The following is a 12,210-nucleotide window of genomic DNA, read 5'->3' as shown; positions in this document are numbered from 1 at the left end:
CTCCACGTAACCCAGAGTTAGTACACTGGAAGCAAACCGGATTTTGCGCAAATTCAATCCTGAAAAGTTGCCATTGTTTCCACTCTATGCATGAACGAACGATAACATCTTTTGAAGAATATATTGAAAAATATACAATTACAAATAAGAAAGGAGTGAACGATTGAAATAAGAGCATCCTGACCTCAACTTTCACAAGAGGTTAAAGCCACAGTGCTCACATTTATTTTGATAAACAAGTCAATGTAAGTGAAGTAAAGTTGATGAAAAATAATGATTAGATACTCTTAGTCTATGTTGGTTTGTCTCTGAGAAAACAATGATGCACATTAATTAAGCATAATATCACTGCATTACGTATAACAATGTACATCAACAAGATAACAGGGCATACTGTATGATGATTGCATATTATTAATCGGCTGATTGATCATGATGGTGATATAGACATAATTCTTACACATGCTTTATTTAGAAGGGAACTCTATAGTGATGATGATATTTCAACTGAATATCATCATCAGTATTATTAACATGTCTACCATGTTTTACACAGCTCTGCTGTATCTCCATATCTCTGAGACAAATCTATCCCTGGATAGAGAGGTTGTGTGAACGTGGTTTGAACTGTGTGGAGGAGGGTCATTGTATCAGAAACACCATAGAAGGACAGGGTACCTGCCTTGTGGTCCAGGTACACCCCCACTCTGGAGGAACGAGGCCCTGACACTTTAGTCACAACACTATTGTGTATGAAACTGTAGTTGTTACCAGAGTACTGTAAACACCAGGATTTATTATCTTTTCCAAAGGTGGAATGTCTGCTGATGTCTTTATAACAGACTGCTATTTTAACATAAGTACCACTGTGCTCTACTTCCCAGTAACAACGTTCAGACAGACCCTCTTTACACAACACTGAAAAGTACCAAGTAAATCTCTCTGAATGATCAGGGTACGGTTGTTTTTGTGCAGGTGCTGCAGTCACCTTCCTCTTCTCCTCTGACAGAGAGAGACTTTTGCTTATTGTGTTCATGTCCAGAGACAGAGGATAGGAATCTGTGAGAACACAATAAAATACATTTCAAACCTCATGAAACTTATTGTGTTTAGAGTTAGTGTCTCAGATCAAACTCATGAAGCTTTCAATAACAACATATCAGATTGCAACTTCAACGTTCAGAACCTGCATCAACATGGACTCACATTGTAAAAAGTCCTTTCTGGTCTGAGGCTCCGCTGGATGTAAAACATCAACTGCACACACTGGAGACACAAGATTTAAGTTAAAATAAACAAATACATCTTTATCTTTGTCACAAAGATAAAGCTATTATACCTCGATATAGTAATCTGTGCTATAGTGTTAGTTCAGTAGCAGCTGTCTCCCTGTCACTCCAGCTGGTTAGTAAAACAAATAATACATTTTCAGGTGGGTTACAAATTTAACATCAAAATATAATAGTAACAACAACAACAATATTATATACTAATTTACTGTCCCCCATACTACAGAGTATGTTTTAGTACCCTTACCAGACATAATTCCACCTGTACAAATTCCATTCAACACAGAAATGTACATTTATGGTGTCTTGTCATATTTTGTTTAAATTGGTGCAATCTAAAATAAAAACAAAAAAAGTACTGCACAGTGGGGGCTGTTTAATAATCTAATTTCAGGAATATTCTTGCTTAAAGTCTCCGATGTCATCATCCAGTCTGACAGACAGTCAACCTGTGCACCTGCTCTAGTTCAAATATCTCCAGTTTCCTTCTCGCTTCATCAATCCATGTTCACTATGCTGGCTGGTTAGAAAATCAATAAAATATAAACCCATTTAAATCTCACCTCTCCTTGATATCGCTGGCCAAGTTGTCTTCAGGATGTTGTCTAGTTGGTCTCTCAGATCAGACACCACATCAATCACATCTGTGAAGGACCTCGGAGGACATGAGACCACACTGGGTGAGACTGGAGATCCACTGGAACTGGAGAGAGACTGGAAACTCTGGAGAGAGACAAGCAGAGAGACAAGTAAACCAGTCTAGTCAGGGATGGAAGAACATTATACTGTAGCAAGAGATCTATAGATTAGTAGCACATCATTGATCACGATCGGTGGAGTTGAACTGATGTCCTTGTTGTTTAAGTAATAATGTGTTTTTGGCATATCAGTAACTTCTATTGTTACAAATTTAGTAAACCACATGGTATGGTATTAAATGCCAAATGGTAATCCTATTTGTCAGAGCAGAGCACGCACACAAGAGCTTAAAAATAAACACATGACCAAAATAAACACACTAGCTGCTATGCACATTCGCTTCTGTGGCCCACATGAAGTCTGTTTTCTTTGAGGCATAACTGGTTGTGGCTTTCCTTGCTTTCCCTGTGCGCAGTAGAAGGTGTGAGTACAGTCCTCTCTGTGGCAAAATGAGAACCTGTAAAGCCTGTTAACACATGCACGCCACCTACAGGCAACAATATGGGGGAAATTGGCACACATTTTGTGATTATGAGAAGTGGAGACACATGTGAAGGTGGAAGGTTGCTGAGTCAGAACTATTACAGGTTTTTCTATCAGGTTTTTTAGACAATTGAACAACTGCTGGTGGGATACAGGCGTCAATTAGGTAGTAGAGTGGAATGAAATATGAAGCTGTTTTCTCCTTTATAGTACTAAAGGAGTCATAACCATGAGTGGAACCTGAATGAAAGTGATGCTGTCATCAGTGTTGGACAGCTCCTCCAGGTCAGCATGTCTCCTCTCCAGCTGCTCCATGTGCTCCTCCAGCTGCCTCAGGAGAGCCTCAGTCTGAGCCACTGCAGTCTGCTGCTGATCTCTGATCACTTCTTTAAGCTCACTGCGTCTTCTCCCAATGGAGACCATCATCTCACTGAAGATCCTGTCACTGGCCTCCACTGCTGCTTCTGCAGAGCTCTGCTTAACGCGCGCACACGCGCACACACACACACACACACACACACACACTGCTGACTCAAAATACTTTCAAATGGAGGGGGTCTACAGCCAAATATTAAATAATTCGGGGTCCTAGACAAAAAAACTTTAGTGCTTCCTCTATCCACAGTAAACACTAGAATCCTCATCATAATATATCAGCTCACGTTCAGGTCCTCCATGACCTTTCTCAGGTCTTTCAGCTCCTTCTTTGTCTCCTGGATCTGCTGCTGGACTTTCTCCTGAATTGTCCCCAGCTGTTTCTGCAAGAAACAGGAAGAGACATTTTGGCTTATAAAGAAAGCACATTTTCAAGTCAAAATCCACTTTTGCAGGGGCAAGATTAATGGACATCCATATACTAATTAGGGAGAGCAGTCAGTCAGTAGGTCACTCACAAAATGCATTATCTATTCACTCGCTTCAGCGACTGATCTCAAATTTAACATGGCATTGGCCATTAGCATTATACACACGGTGACGGAGCCCGAATTTCATTTTTCCCAAATTCTAGCTATTTTTTAGCGTTTATTCACTCTACAGCTCTACAGCCTGTTGTCAGGGTTACGGTCCGTTCCTCCAGGCCATGGGATCTGTAGCCCCGGGCCCACACACACTCACAGTTAGGAATGAGCAAATACATCCTCATACTTCTATTCACCTAATTTAGCTGTTAAATGATTTGTATCCATCAAAAGATATACACTCCTCCATGGGCTGCTCCTTACATTATGATGCTCCCACATATTCTCACGCACGCACCATGCAGTTACAGTTACTTTCCCCATAACCCACACTCTGCACATATTTTGCAGCACATATATTCGAACGGGTAAGGTCTAGTGAAATATTGTTCATAAATGGTTATTAATCGCCTCTGTTTACATTGGGTCCAAAAGGAGTGTACTTGATTCCCTTAATACCTTTTATTGTATAACTCCCTGATTAGTGCTTTTAATGTCTGACACGTTTAGTTCTGCTTCTATCTTTAAACCATGATCCATCTTATGATTCGTCTTCAAGTGATCGTGGTCCTACCTGTTTCTCTGCCTTCTCTGCAGCAGCTGACACCGTGTCATGGCCCTTGTGTTCATCCATGGTGCACAGATAGCAGATACACTGCTGGTCTGTGCGACAGAACACCTCCAGCAGCTTGTCATGACTGGAGCACATCTTCTCCTGCAGTTTGTTGGTGGCTGGGACCAGCTTGTGCTTCTGCAACACAGGAACATTGTAGTGGGACTGGAGGTGAGTCTCACAGTAAGAGGCCAGACACGCCAGACAAGACATGAGAGCTTTGCGACGTCTGGCTCCAGTGCAGAAATCACAGGCCACGTCTTCTGGTCCGGCGTAGAGCTGAGCAGTGGAGGCAGGAGACTGCTGACCTCCTGTAATGCTCAGCTTCATCACAAGCTGGAAGTAAAGAGAAGAGGAGGGGAGGTCACTCTCTGATGACAAATACAACACAGTCATTGTGAAGTTCATGGTGATAAACACAGTGAGAAATGGCAGGCAAGTTCATCTAGTAAGATCAGTGTAACATTATGTGGTTCGGAACCTTTGCATTGCAGAAAGTTGATTGCTTTACGTTGTTAAGAAATACAATGCAAGACACTCTTAACAACTAGAACCCTATGTATCTGATATTATGTTTGCCTAGAATGAATGGCATGCCAAGAATAGGGACGCTAGGGTTTAATATTTAACCAGTGACTAACACAAAATGACAGCATAAGGTAAGTAGACTGCAAATAAAGTAAGGCAAAGCTAGCATCTGTTTAAACCAGTGGTTCTCAAATTAAAGGAGTAGTTCAATCCCAAAATGACTTTTTTTTTTTTTCTATGTATGTACAAACAATAAATACAATTCTAAGAATTTGTGGACAAACAATGTAGCCTATATCAGTGCTTCTCAAAGTGGCAGAATACTTTGATAATATTTGGAATTTATCAATACCACTTCAGTCTAACCACTTATAGTAGGGCAGGAGAGAGGGGTCTACCAGCACCCCAATGACATGTTTTCGAAACCTGTTTTTTTTGGACCGTTATGATGTCTAGTTATGATTTCTGCTTGTTGCCGTCGCCAACTAATACCCCATGGGGTTCATTTTTAACCTTTTCTCACAACTATTCCCAATCTGAACCATACAATGGTCATAACAGAAAATGCCATAACGCTTGATGTAAACAACCTACAGGGACAAATGAACACACTTTTCTATATGATTTTGACCCAGGGAATTCATTAAAGTGGTTATTTTTAACATTTAAGCACATCTTGACCCTATTTCAGGACAGAAACTGCGAAGAATAACCCAAAATTGTTCAAAACACGTCTATACTTCTCTTTGTACAGATAAATTAAGGTGTATTCTTTTTATACCACAGGTTTTTTAGGACCCTTATGATGTCTAGTTATGATTTCTGCTTGTTGCCGTGGTCAACTAATGTCCCATGGGGTTAATTTACCTTTCCTCACAACTATCCCCAATCTCAACCATACAATGGACATAACAGAAAATGCCATCACTCTTGATGTAAACAACCTACAGGGACAAATGAACACACTTTTCTATATGATTTTGACACAAGGAATTCATTTCCGGCATCATTTTTAACATTAAAGCACATCTTGACCCTATTTCAGGACAGAAACAGCAAAAAACGACCAGAAATGTTCAAAACACATCTATATTTCTCTTTGTACAAATACATTAACGTGTATTCTTTTTATACCACATGTTTTTTAGGACCCTTATGGTGTCTAGTTATGATTTCTTCTTGTTGCTGTGGTCAACTAATGTCCCATGGGGTTAATTTTTAACCTTTTTACATATATCCCCAATCTGGACCATACAACGGACATAACAACCTACAGGGACAAATGAACACATTTTTCTTGAAGTAAACAACATACAGAGACAAATCAACACATTTTCCCACATAATTTGCACCCAAGGAACTCATTAACGTGGTTATTATTAAGATTCAAGCACATTTTGACACTACTTCATGGCAGAAACTGCAAAAGATTTGCAGAAAATATTCAAATCACATCTTTATCTCTATATCTATATTCTCTTTGTACAACATTTCTAAGGTCACACGTCATGTTTCTTAGTACCCTAATGGTGTCTAGTGTCAAGATTTAGTAGTGTTGCCCAACTCATGTCCCATGGGGTTCATGTTTTTTCCCCAGATATGTTTTGGGGCTTTTATGCCTTTATTGACAGGACAGTAGACTGACAGGAAACAGGGAGAGAGAGTGACACGCAGCAAATCTGGACGGGCTCGGGGATCGAAACAGCGACCCACCGCAGGCTACACAAAAGTATGTGGGATGCGGCCCAGTCCATTTTGAATCTATGTCCGTAAGTTATCAAAGAACAATTTCACTGGTCAGTGTCTTCCATCTCATCAAACTCCACCTCATCCTCTTCCGATATCATCATCATTATCATCACTGAGGACAGCCAACAGGTCAATGAGAGATTGGGGAAGAATTGGCCCACAAGACCAGACAGGCTCCAAAGTCCATCCTTCCGTCTTCTGCCACCCCTGACCTTCGTCATAGGTTTAGGCCCCCACAAGCTTGTAACAGGCCACTCACTCTATAGTTCACCCGCTGGATGTGGGGGATGAGCATATTGGCAGAGGGGCAGGTGGGCAAAATGCACTCTAGACCTGCTGAAGAGGGTCTCGTCTTCTCCCACCAGTTTATTCAGCATCTTGCTCCTACCATAGTTCACTGATGTATCACGTGCTTGATTTTACATCACACACGCGAAGGCTTCCAGCTGCTCCTGCACTTCCGGCTTCAACTTACACTCATCACCAAGCATTTCTCTCAAAATGTTGCATACATAATGCAACATTTTGAGAGACCATATTTAGCAACAATCGAAACAATCATTCTACAGCCGGCTGGGCAATGAGTGTAAGTTGAAGCCGGAAGTGCAGGAACAGCTGGAAGCCTTCACGTGTGTGATGTAAAATCAAGCACGCGAGACATCAGTCGACCAGGCTAGGAGCAAGATGCTGAATGAACTGGTGGGTGAAGACGAGACCCTCTGCAGCAGGTCTAGAGTGCATTTTGCCCACCTGCCCCTCTGCCAATATGCTCATCCCCCACATCCAGCGGGTGAACTATAGAGTGAGTGGCCTGTTACAAGCCAGCAGCTGAGCCAATCTTGTGGGGGCCTAAACCTATGACGAAGGTCAGGGGTGGCAGAAGACGGAAGGATGGACTTTGGAGCCTGTCTGGTCTTGTGGGCCAATTCTTCCCCAATCTCTCATTGACCTGTTGGCTGTCCTCAGTGATGATAATGATGATGATATCGGAAGAGGATGAGGTGGAGTTTGATGAGATGGAAGACACTGACCAGTGAAATTGTTCTTTGATAACTTACGGACATCGATTCAAAATGGTCTGGGCGCATCCCACATACAGTAGGCTTTGTGTAGCCTGCGGTGGGTCGCTGTTTCGATCCCCGAGCCCGTCCAGATTTGCTGCGTGTCACTCTCTCTCCCTGTTTCCTGTCAGTCTACTGTCCTGTCAATAAAGGCATAAAAGCCCAAAAACATATCTGGGGAAAAAACATGAACCCCATGGGACATGAGTTGGGCAACACTACTAAATCTTGACACTAGACACCATTAGGGTACTAAGAAACATGACGTGTGACCTTAGAAATGTTGTACAAAGAGAATATAGATATAGAGATATAGATGTGATTTGAATATTTTCTGCAAATCTTTTGCAGTTTCTGCCATGAAGTAGTGTCAAAATGTGCTTGAATCTTAATAATAACCACGTTAATGAGTTCCTTGGGTGCAAATTATGTGGGAAAATGTGTTGATTTGTCTCTGTATGTTGTTTACTTCAAGAGTTATTGTATTTTCTATTATCTCCATCTTATGTTTTGTTTTGGGGATAGGTGTAAGAAAGGGTTAAAATGAACCCCAAGCCACGTTGATTGACCACGGCAACAAGAAGCAATATTGTCTAGACACCATTAGGGTTCAAAAAACAAGTGGTATAAAAAGAATACACCTTAATATTTATATGTAAAAAGAGAAATTTAGATGTTTTTGAACATTTTCCGGTCGTTTTACGCTGTTTCTGCCCTGAAATAGGGTCAAGATGTGCTTGAATGTTAAAAATGATGACGTAAATAAATTCCTTGTGTCAAAATCATATAGAAAAATGTGTTCATTTGTCCCTGTAGGTTGTTTACTTCAAGAGTTAAGGCATTTTGTTATGTCCGTTGTATGGTCCAGATTGGGGATAGATGTAAAAAGGTTAAAAATGAACCCCATGGGACATTAGTTGACCACGGCAACAAGAAGAAATCATAACTAGACACCATAAGGGTCCTAAAAAACATGTGGTATAAAAATAATACACGTTAATGTATTTGTACAAAGAGAAATATAGATGTGTTTTGAACATTTCTGGTCGTTTTTCGCTGTTTCTGTCCTGAAATAGGGTCAAGACGTGCTTTAATGTTAAAAATGATGCCGGAAATGAATTCCTTGTGTCAAAATCATATAGAAAAGTGTGTTCATTTGTCCCTGTAGGTTGTTTACATCAAGAGTGATGGCATTTTCTGTTATGTCCATTGTATGGTTGAGATTGGTGATAGTTGTGAGAAAAGGTTAAAAATTAACCCCATGGGAAATTAGTTGACCACGGCAACAAGCAGAAATCATAACTAGACATCATAAGGGTCCTAAAAAACCTGTGGTATAAAATTAATACACCTTAATTTATCTGTACAAAGAGAAGTATAGACGTGTTTTGATCATTTTTGGGTTATTTTTCGCCGTTTCTGTCCTGAAATAGGGTCAAGATGTGCTTAAATGTTAAAAATAACCACTTTAATGAATTCCCTGGGTCAAAATCATATAGAAAAGTGTGTTCATTTGTCCCTGTAGGTTGTTTACATCAAGAGTTATGGCATTTTCTGTTATGACCATTGTATGGTTCAGATTGGGAATAGTTGTGAGAAAAGGTTAAAAATGAACCCCATGGGTCATTAGTTGGCGACGGCAACAAGCAGAAATCATAACTAGACATCATAACGGTCCAAACCCATCTATACTAAGTAAGATGGACCACCAAACCTCCTTGCCAAAAATAGCTGATCTACAATGTGTTGTGAGCTTGTAAATCTGCTATTTTTGTTTAAAGTTCCTCGCAGAATAGTCAGGGATGCTGGGGTTCAAGTAGGCTACCAAGTTACTTTCAAAGACCAAAAAAAAAATCTACTGATGTAGCAGAACATAATAGTTTAATGTGAGGTTATAACTTGTAAGGTCATCTCACCTCAGCCAGCAAGTTGTTCTTCCTCAGAACAGGTCTGGGACTGAAGCTCTCTCTGCACTGGGGACAGCTGTAGACTCCAGTCTCCTCATTCTGGTCCCAGTAACCCTCAATACAGCTTCCACAATAACTGTGTCCACAGTGTAGAGTCACTGGTTCCTTTAGATGGTCCAGACACACAGGACAGCACAACTGATCCTGGTCCAGATGATCACATGCATGTTGCTGTTGTTGTTGTTCCGCCATTTGACTAACAACCACACTCACACTGACAGAAAACACACACCACTTTGCTTCATCCTAAAGAGAGACAGAGAGAGTAAACACAACAGCAGCCTCTTGAGTTTCGTTTCTTCTGAAGCGAAGAAAACTGGGAGAGGCAAGGGTGGGACTTCCTGGTTGTTTCCAAGTTGTTTCCATGCAGGAGGCAGTGGTTTTATAAAGAGACAGAAACAGCTTGTGGTTGAATGTTGTACAGCTGGACACTCACACACTATACACGACGATTTCCCCGCGGTGTGGAAGAGCCTGGTGACACGAGGTTTTACTAGATAGAGGTAAAGCTCTAAGTAGTTTCACATCAGTGACAGTGACGGACCACATCGGTTCCACTTCTTCCAGTGAGCACACATGAAAATGACACAAGGGTGACATCTGGTGGCTAATTCAGTGGTACACACTACAGTGTTCATGGAATTATTCGTTTTGTGTGTTATTTCAGGAAACCAGATTACGTTCCTGTAGATTAAGTGAAAGAAATGCCAGCAGCATTGTCAAATGTAATGATGAATTACCAGTAGTTCCATTCAGTATCATTTGTGACCTCACCTCAGTGAACAGTAGATTGAACTGGTCCTTTGGTTCAACAGCTTTAACTGTCAGGGGACCAACTAACCAAAGAACAGAAGCACAGCAGAACAGAGTGCTCACCCATACCAAACCCTGGCAGCACATCACCACACATCAACGCCACTGGCTTCCGGTTAAATCCTGCATCACCTACAAACTGCTCCTCCTCACCTATAAAGCTCTCCATGCCCTAGCCCCATGGTACTTGTCAGACCTCATAGGGGATTACTCCCCACGGTCCCCAGCGTGAAACCGGAGATCTTCTGACTTGGGGCTCCATGAATTAAATACAGAGGGCTTTATTTTTATTTTTTTAATACTTTTTATTGCAATAGTTTCAAATCTTTACAGAGGGCTTTCAACGTCTTATTTGAGATGTTCCTTTTAGGCAGGGTGTTTGTACTTGTACTGTAGGCCTACTACATTTCAATTATAATGATATACTTGAACCGTTCTCCATTTTTGACAAATAAAATAATCAATCAATCAAAAAAAAAAACTCACCATCCCTCCCAGCAATAAGCGGACCCTCTGCGATAGAGCTTTCAGTGTGGCAGCCCCTGCCCTCGGACTCGTCACTCTCTCCACATTAAGGGTGGGCAATATAATCGATATGGCAATGCATTGCAATAGTTTATTCGACAGTACTGTATCGATACTTCAGGCCGTAACATCGTGATACTTTGGACAACATTGGACTCTTTCAAGTCCGCACTGAATAGTCAGTTGTTTAGATTGTGTCAAAGGCCATGTCTCATCTACACAGACACAGACATGATCTGACGTAATATTTTACCTGATGGTCAACATTCAATTTATCCCCTGAGCAAGCAGGCAGGATCTATATCAGCTGGAAACCAGGTTCAAAGATAGGATATCAGTAATCACTACTTTTCAGTTCATCATTCGAGTTTTAGCCAATAAATAAAATTGCGAGGCCAGTGCTGTGTGAGTGAAAGTCAGAACCGAAAGCAGACCGTTGTGATTCTTCTTCGCAGCATTCAAAATGTGTAATTTATTCTCTGTTGTATGACTGGTGTCGTCTTGTGTTGAAAATAGCCAGATGTACAATCTCAAAAATGCGTTTGTTGCACAGCTTCCACATCAGAACATCTCTGATGCTGGACACGCGTGACCACGCTTGATGATGACGACAACCGTGACCCCTGCAGCCACAACGCTGACCACGGCCAGAGTGCCCAGGCCCACTCCCACTCCAAAGACCACGTCCACCCAAGAACTGGGCCTCGCCACGTGCTCAGGGTCTGTGTAGAGAAACATTAAATCACAATGCCACCATGAGACATCAAAAGTCATACACAAACTATTATTAAAAATTCTGGCAAGGCAAAGATTCTGACTATAGCCGATCTACAAGATCAACGCCTCGCGTTGTGAGCTTGTCTTGTAGATATATTTTTGAAGAGCTATTTTCACAATATCTATATGGAACTGAGTGAAATAAAAACTTAAATGTCCTGAACTACAAACCTGGTGCTTATCAGAGAGGTGGTGAAAAGGTTGAGAACCACTACATTAGACGGACCCCTATAACCCTTGAGAGTGGTAATAAACTATAACCCTTTGGGGACCGGAACACGAAAGATCACGTTGAAGCTGAGGAGTGTACTGACCCAAGAACCTGACAAGGGGCTGGTCCAAGGCAGGGTGCGTCACGCTGCAGCTGTACTCGTCTCCCTCCTGGGGGATGAAGTCCACTGAGGACAACTGGTGGAAGGTTCCATCCTCATCAGGGAAGTAGCGGCTCAGAGACGCTCCGTTCACCGCTTCACCATTCCTGGTCCAGCTGACCTGCAGGTGGACAAAGTACATTTACTTGAGTCTTTCGTTATTGTTTATACGTATGAGTTTCACTTCACTACGCTACAGTAGTGGTTCTCAACCCGTGGGTCGGGACTGTGGCCTAAGTCCAGACTATACTGACTTAGACAAAAATAGGCCTTTTTCAGGGGTGAAATGATTAAGAAATATATAGTTTTGTTTTGGCTCAGGTTTTTATTTTTCCTGAGAGTGCAGTGTAGGGTAAACCACTGAAATGACCATATA

At 41.5% G+C, this 12,210-nt stretch overlaps 1 protein-coding gene across 1 annotated transcript; it reads right to left on the bottom strand.

Moving 5' to 3' along the window:
• Positions 1-287: 287 nt before the first annotated feature.
• Positions 288-9,678, bottom strand: LOC308298012 (E3 ubiquitin/ISG15 ligase TRIM25-like; the record flags this gene model as incomplete). The annotated part of the gene is made up of 7 exons (XM_080741576.1): positions 9,298-9,678; positions 4,005-4,379; positions 3,134-3,229; positions 2,712-2,945; positions 1,853-2,012; positions 989-1,059; positions 288-308 (listed from the first exon to the last, which is right to left on the bottom strand). Exons 1-7 carry the CDS (start codon positions 9,538-9,540, stop codon positions 288-290), a joined length of 1,200 nt encoding a protein of 399 aa, XP_080597702.1. The 5' UTR covers positions 9,541-9,678.
• Positions 9,679-12,210: the final 2,532 nt, after the last annotated feature.

This window comes from Nannobrachium achirus, assembly GCF_963921795.1.
Source record: "Nannobrachium achirus genome assembly, chromosome: 14".
NCBI classification, from domain to species: Eukaryota; Metazoa; Chordata; class Actinopteri; order Myctophiformes; family Myctophidae; genus Nannobrachium; species Nannobrachium achirus.
Note: the sequence above shows the minus strand (reverse complement) of the source record. Positions and strands in the feature narration are given on the sequence as shown.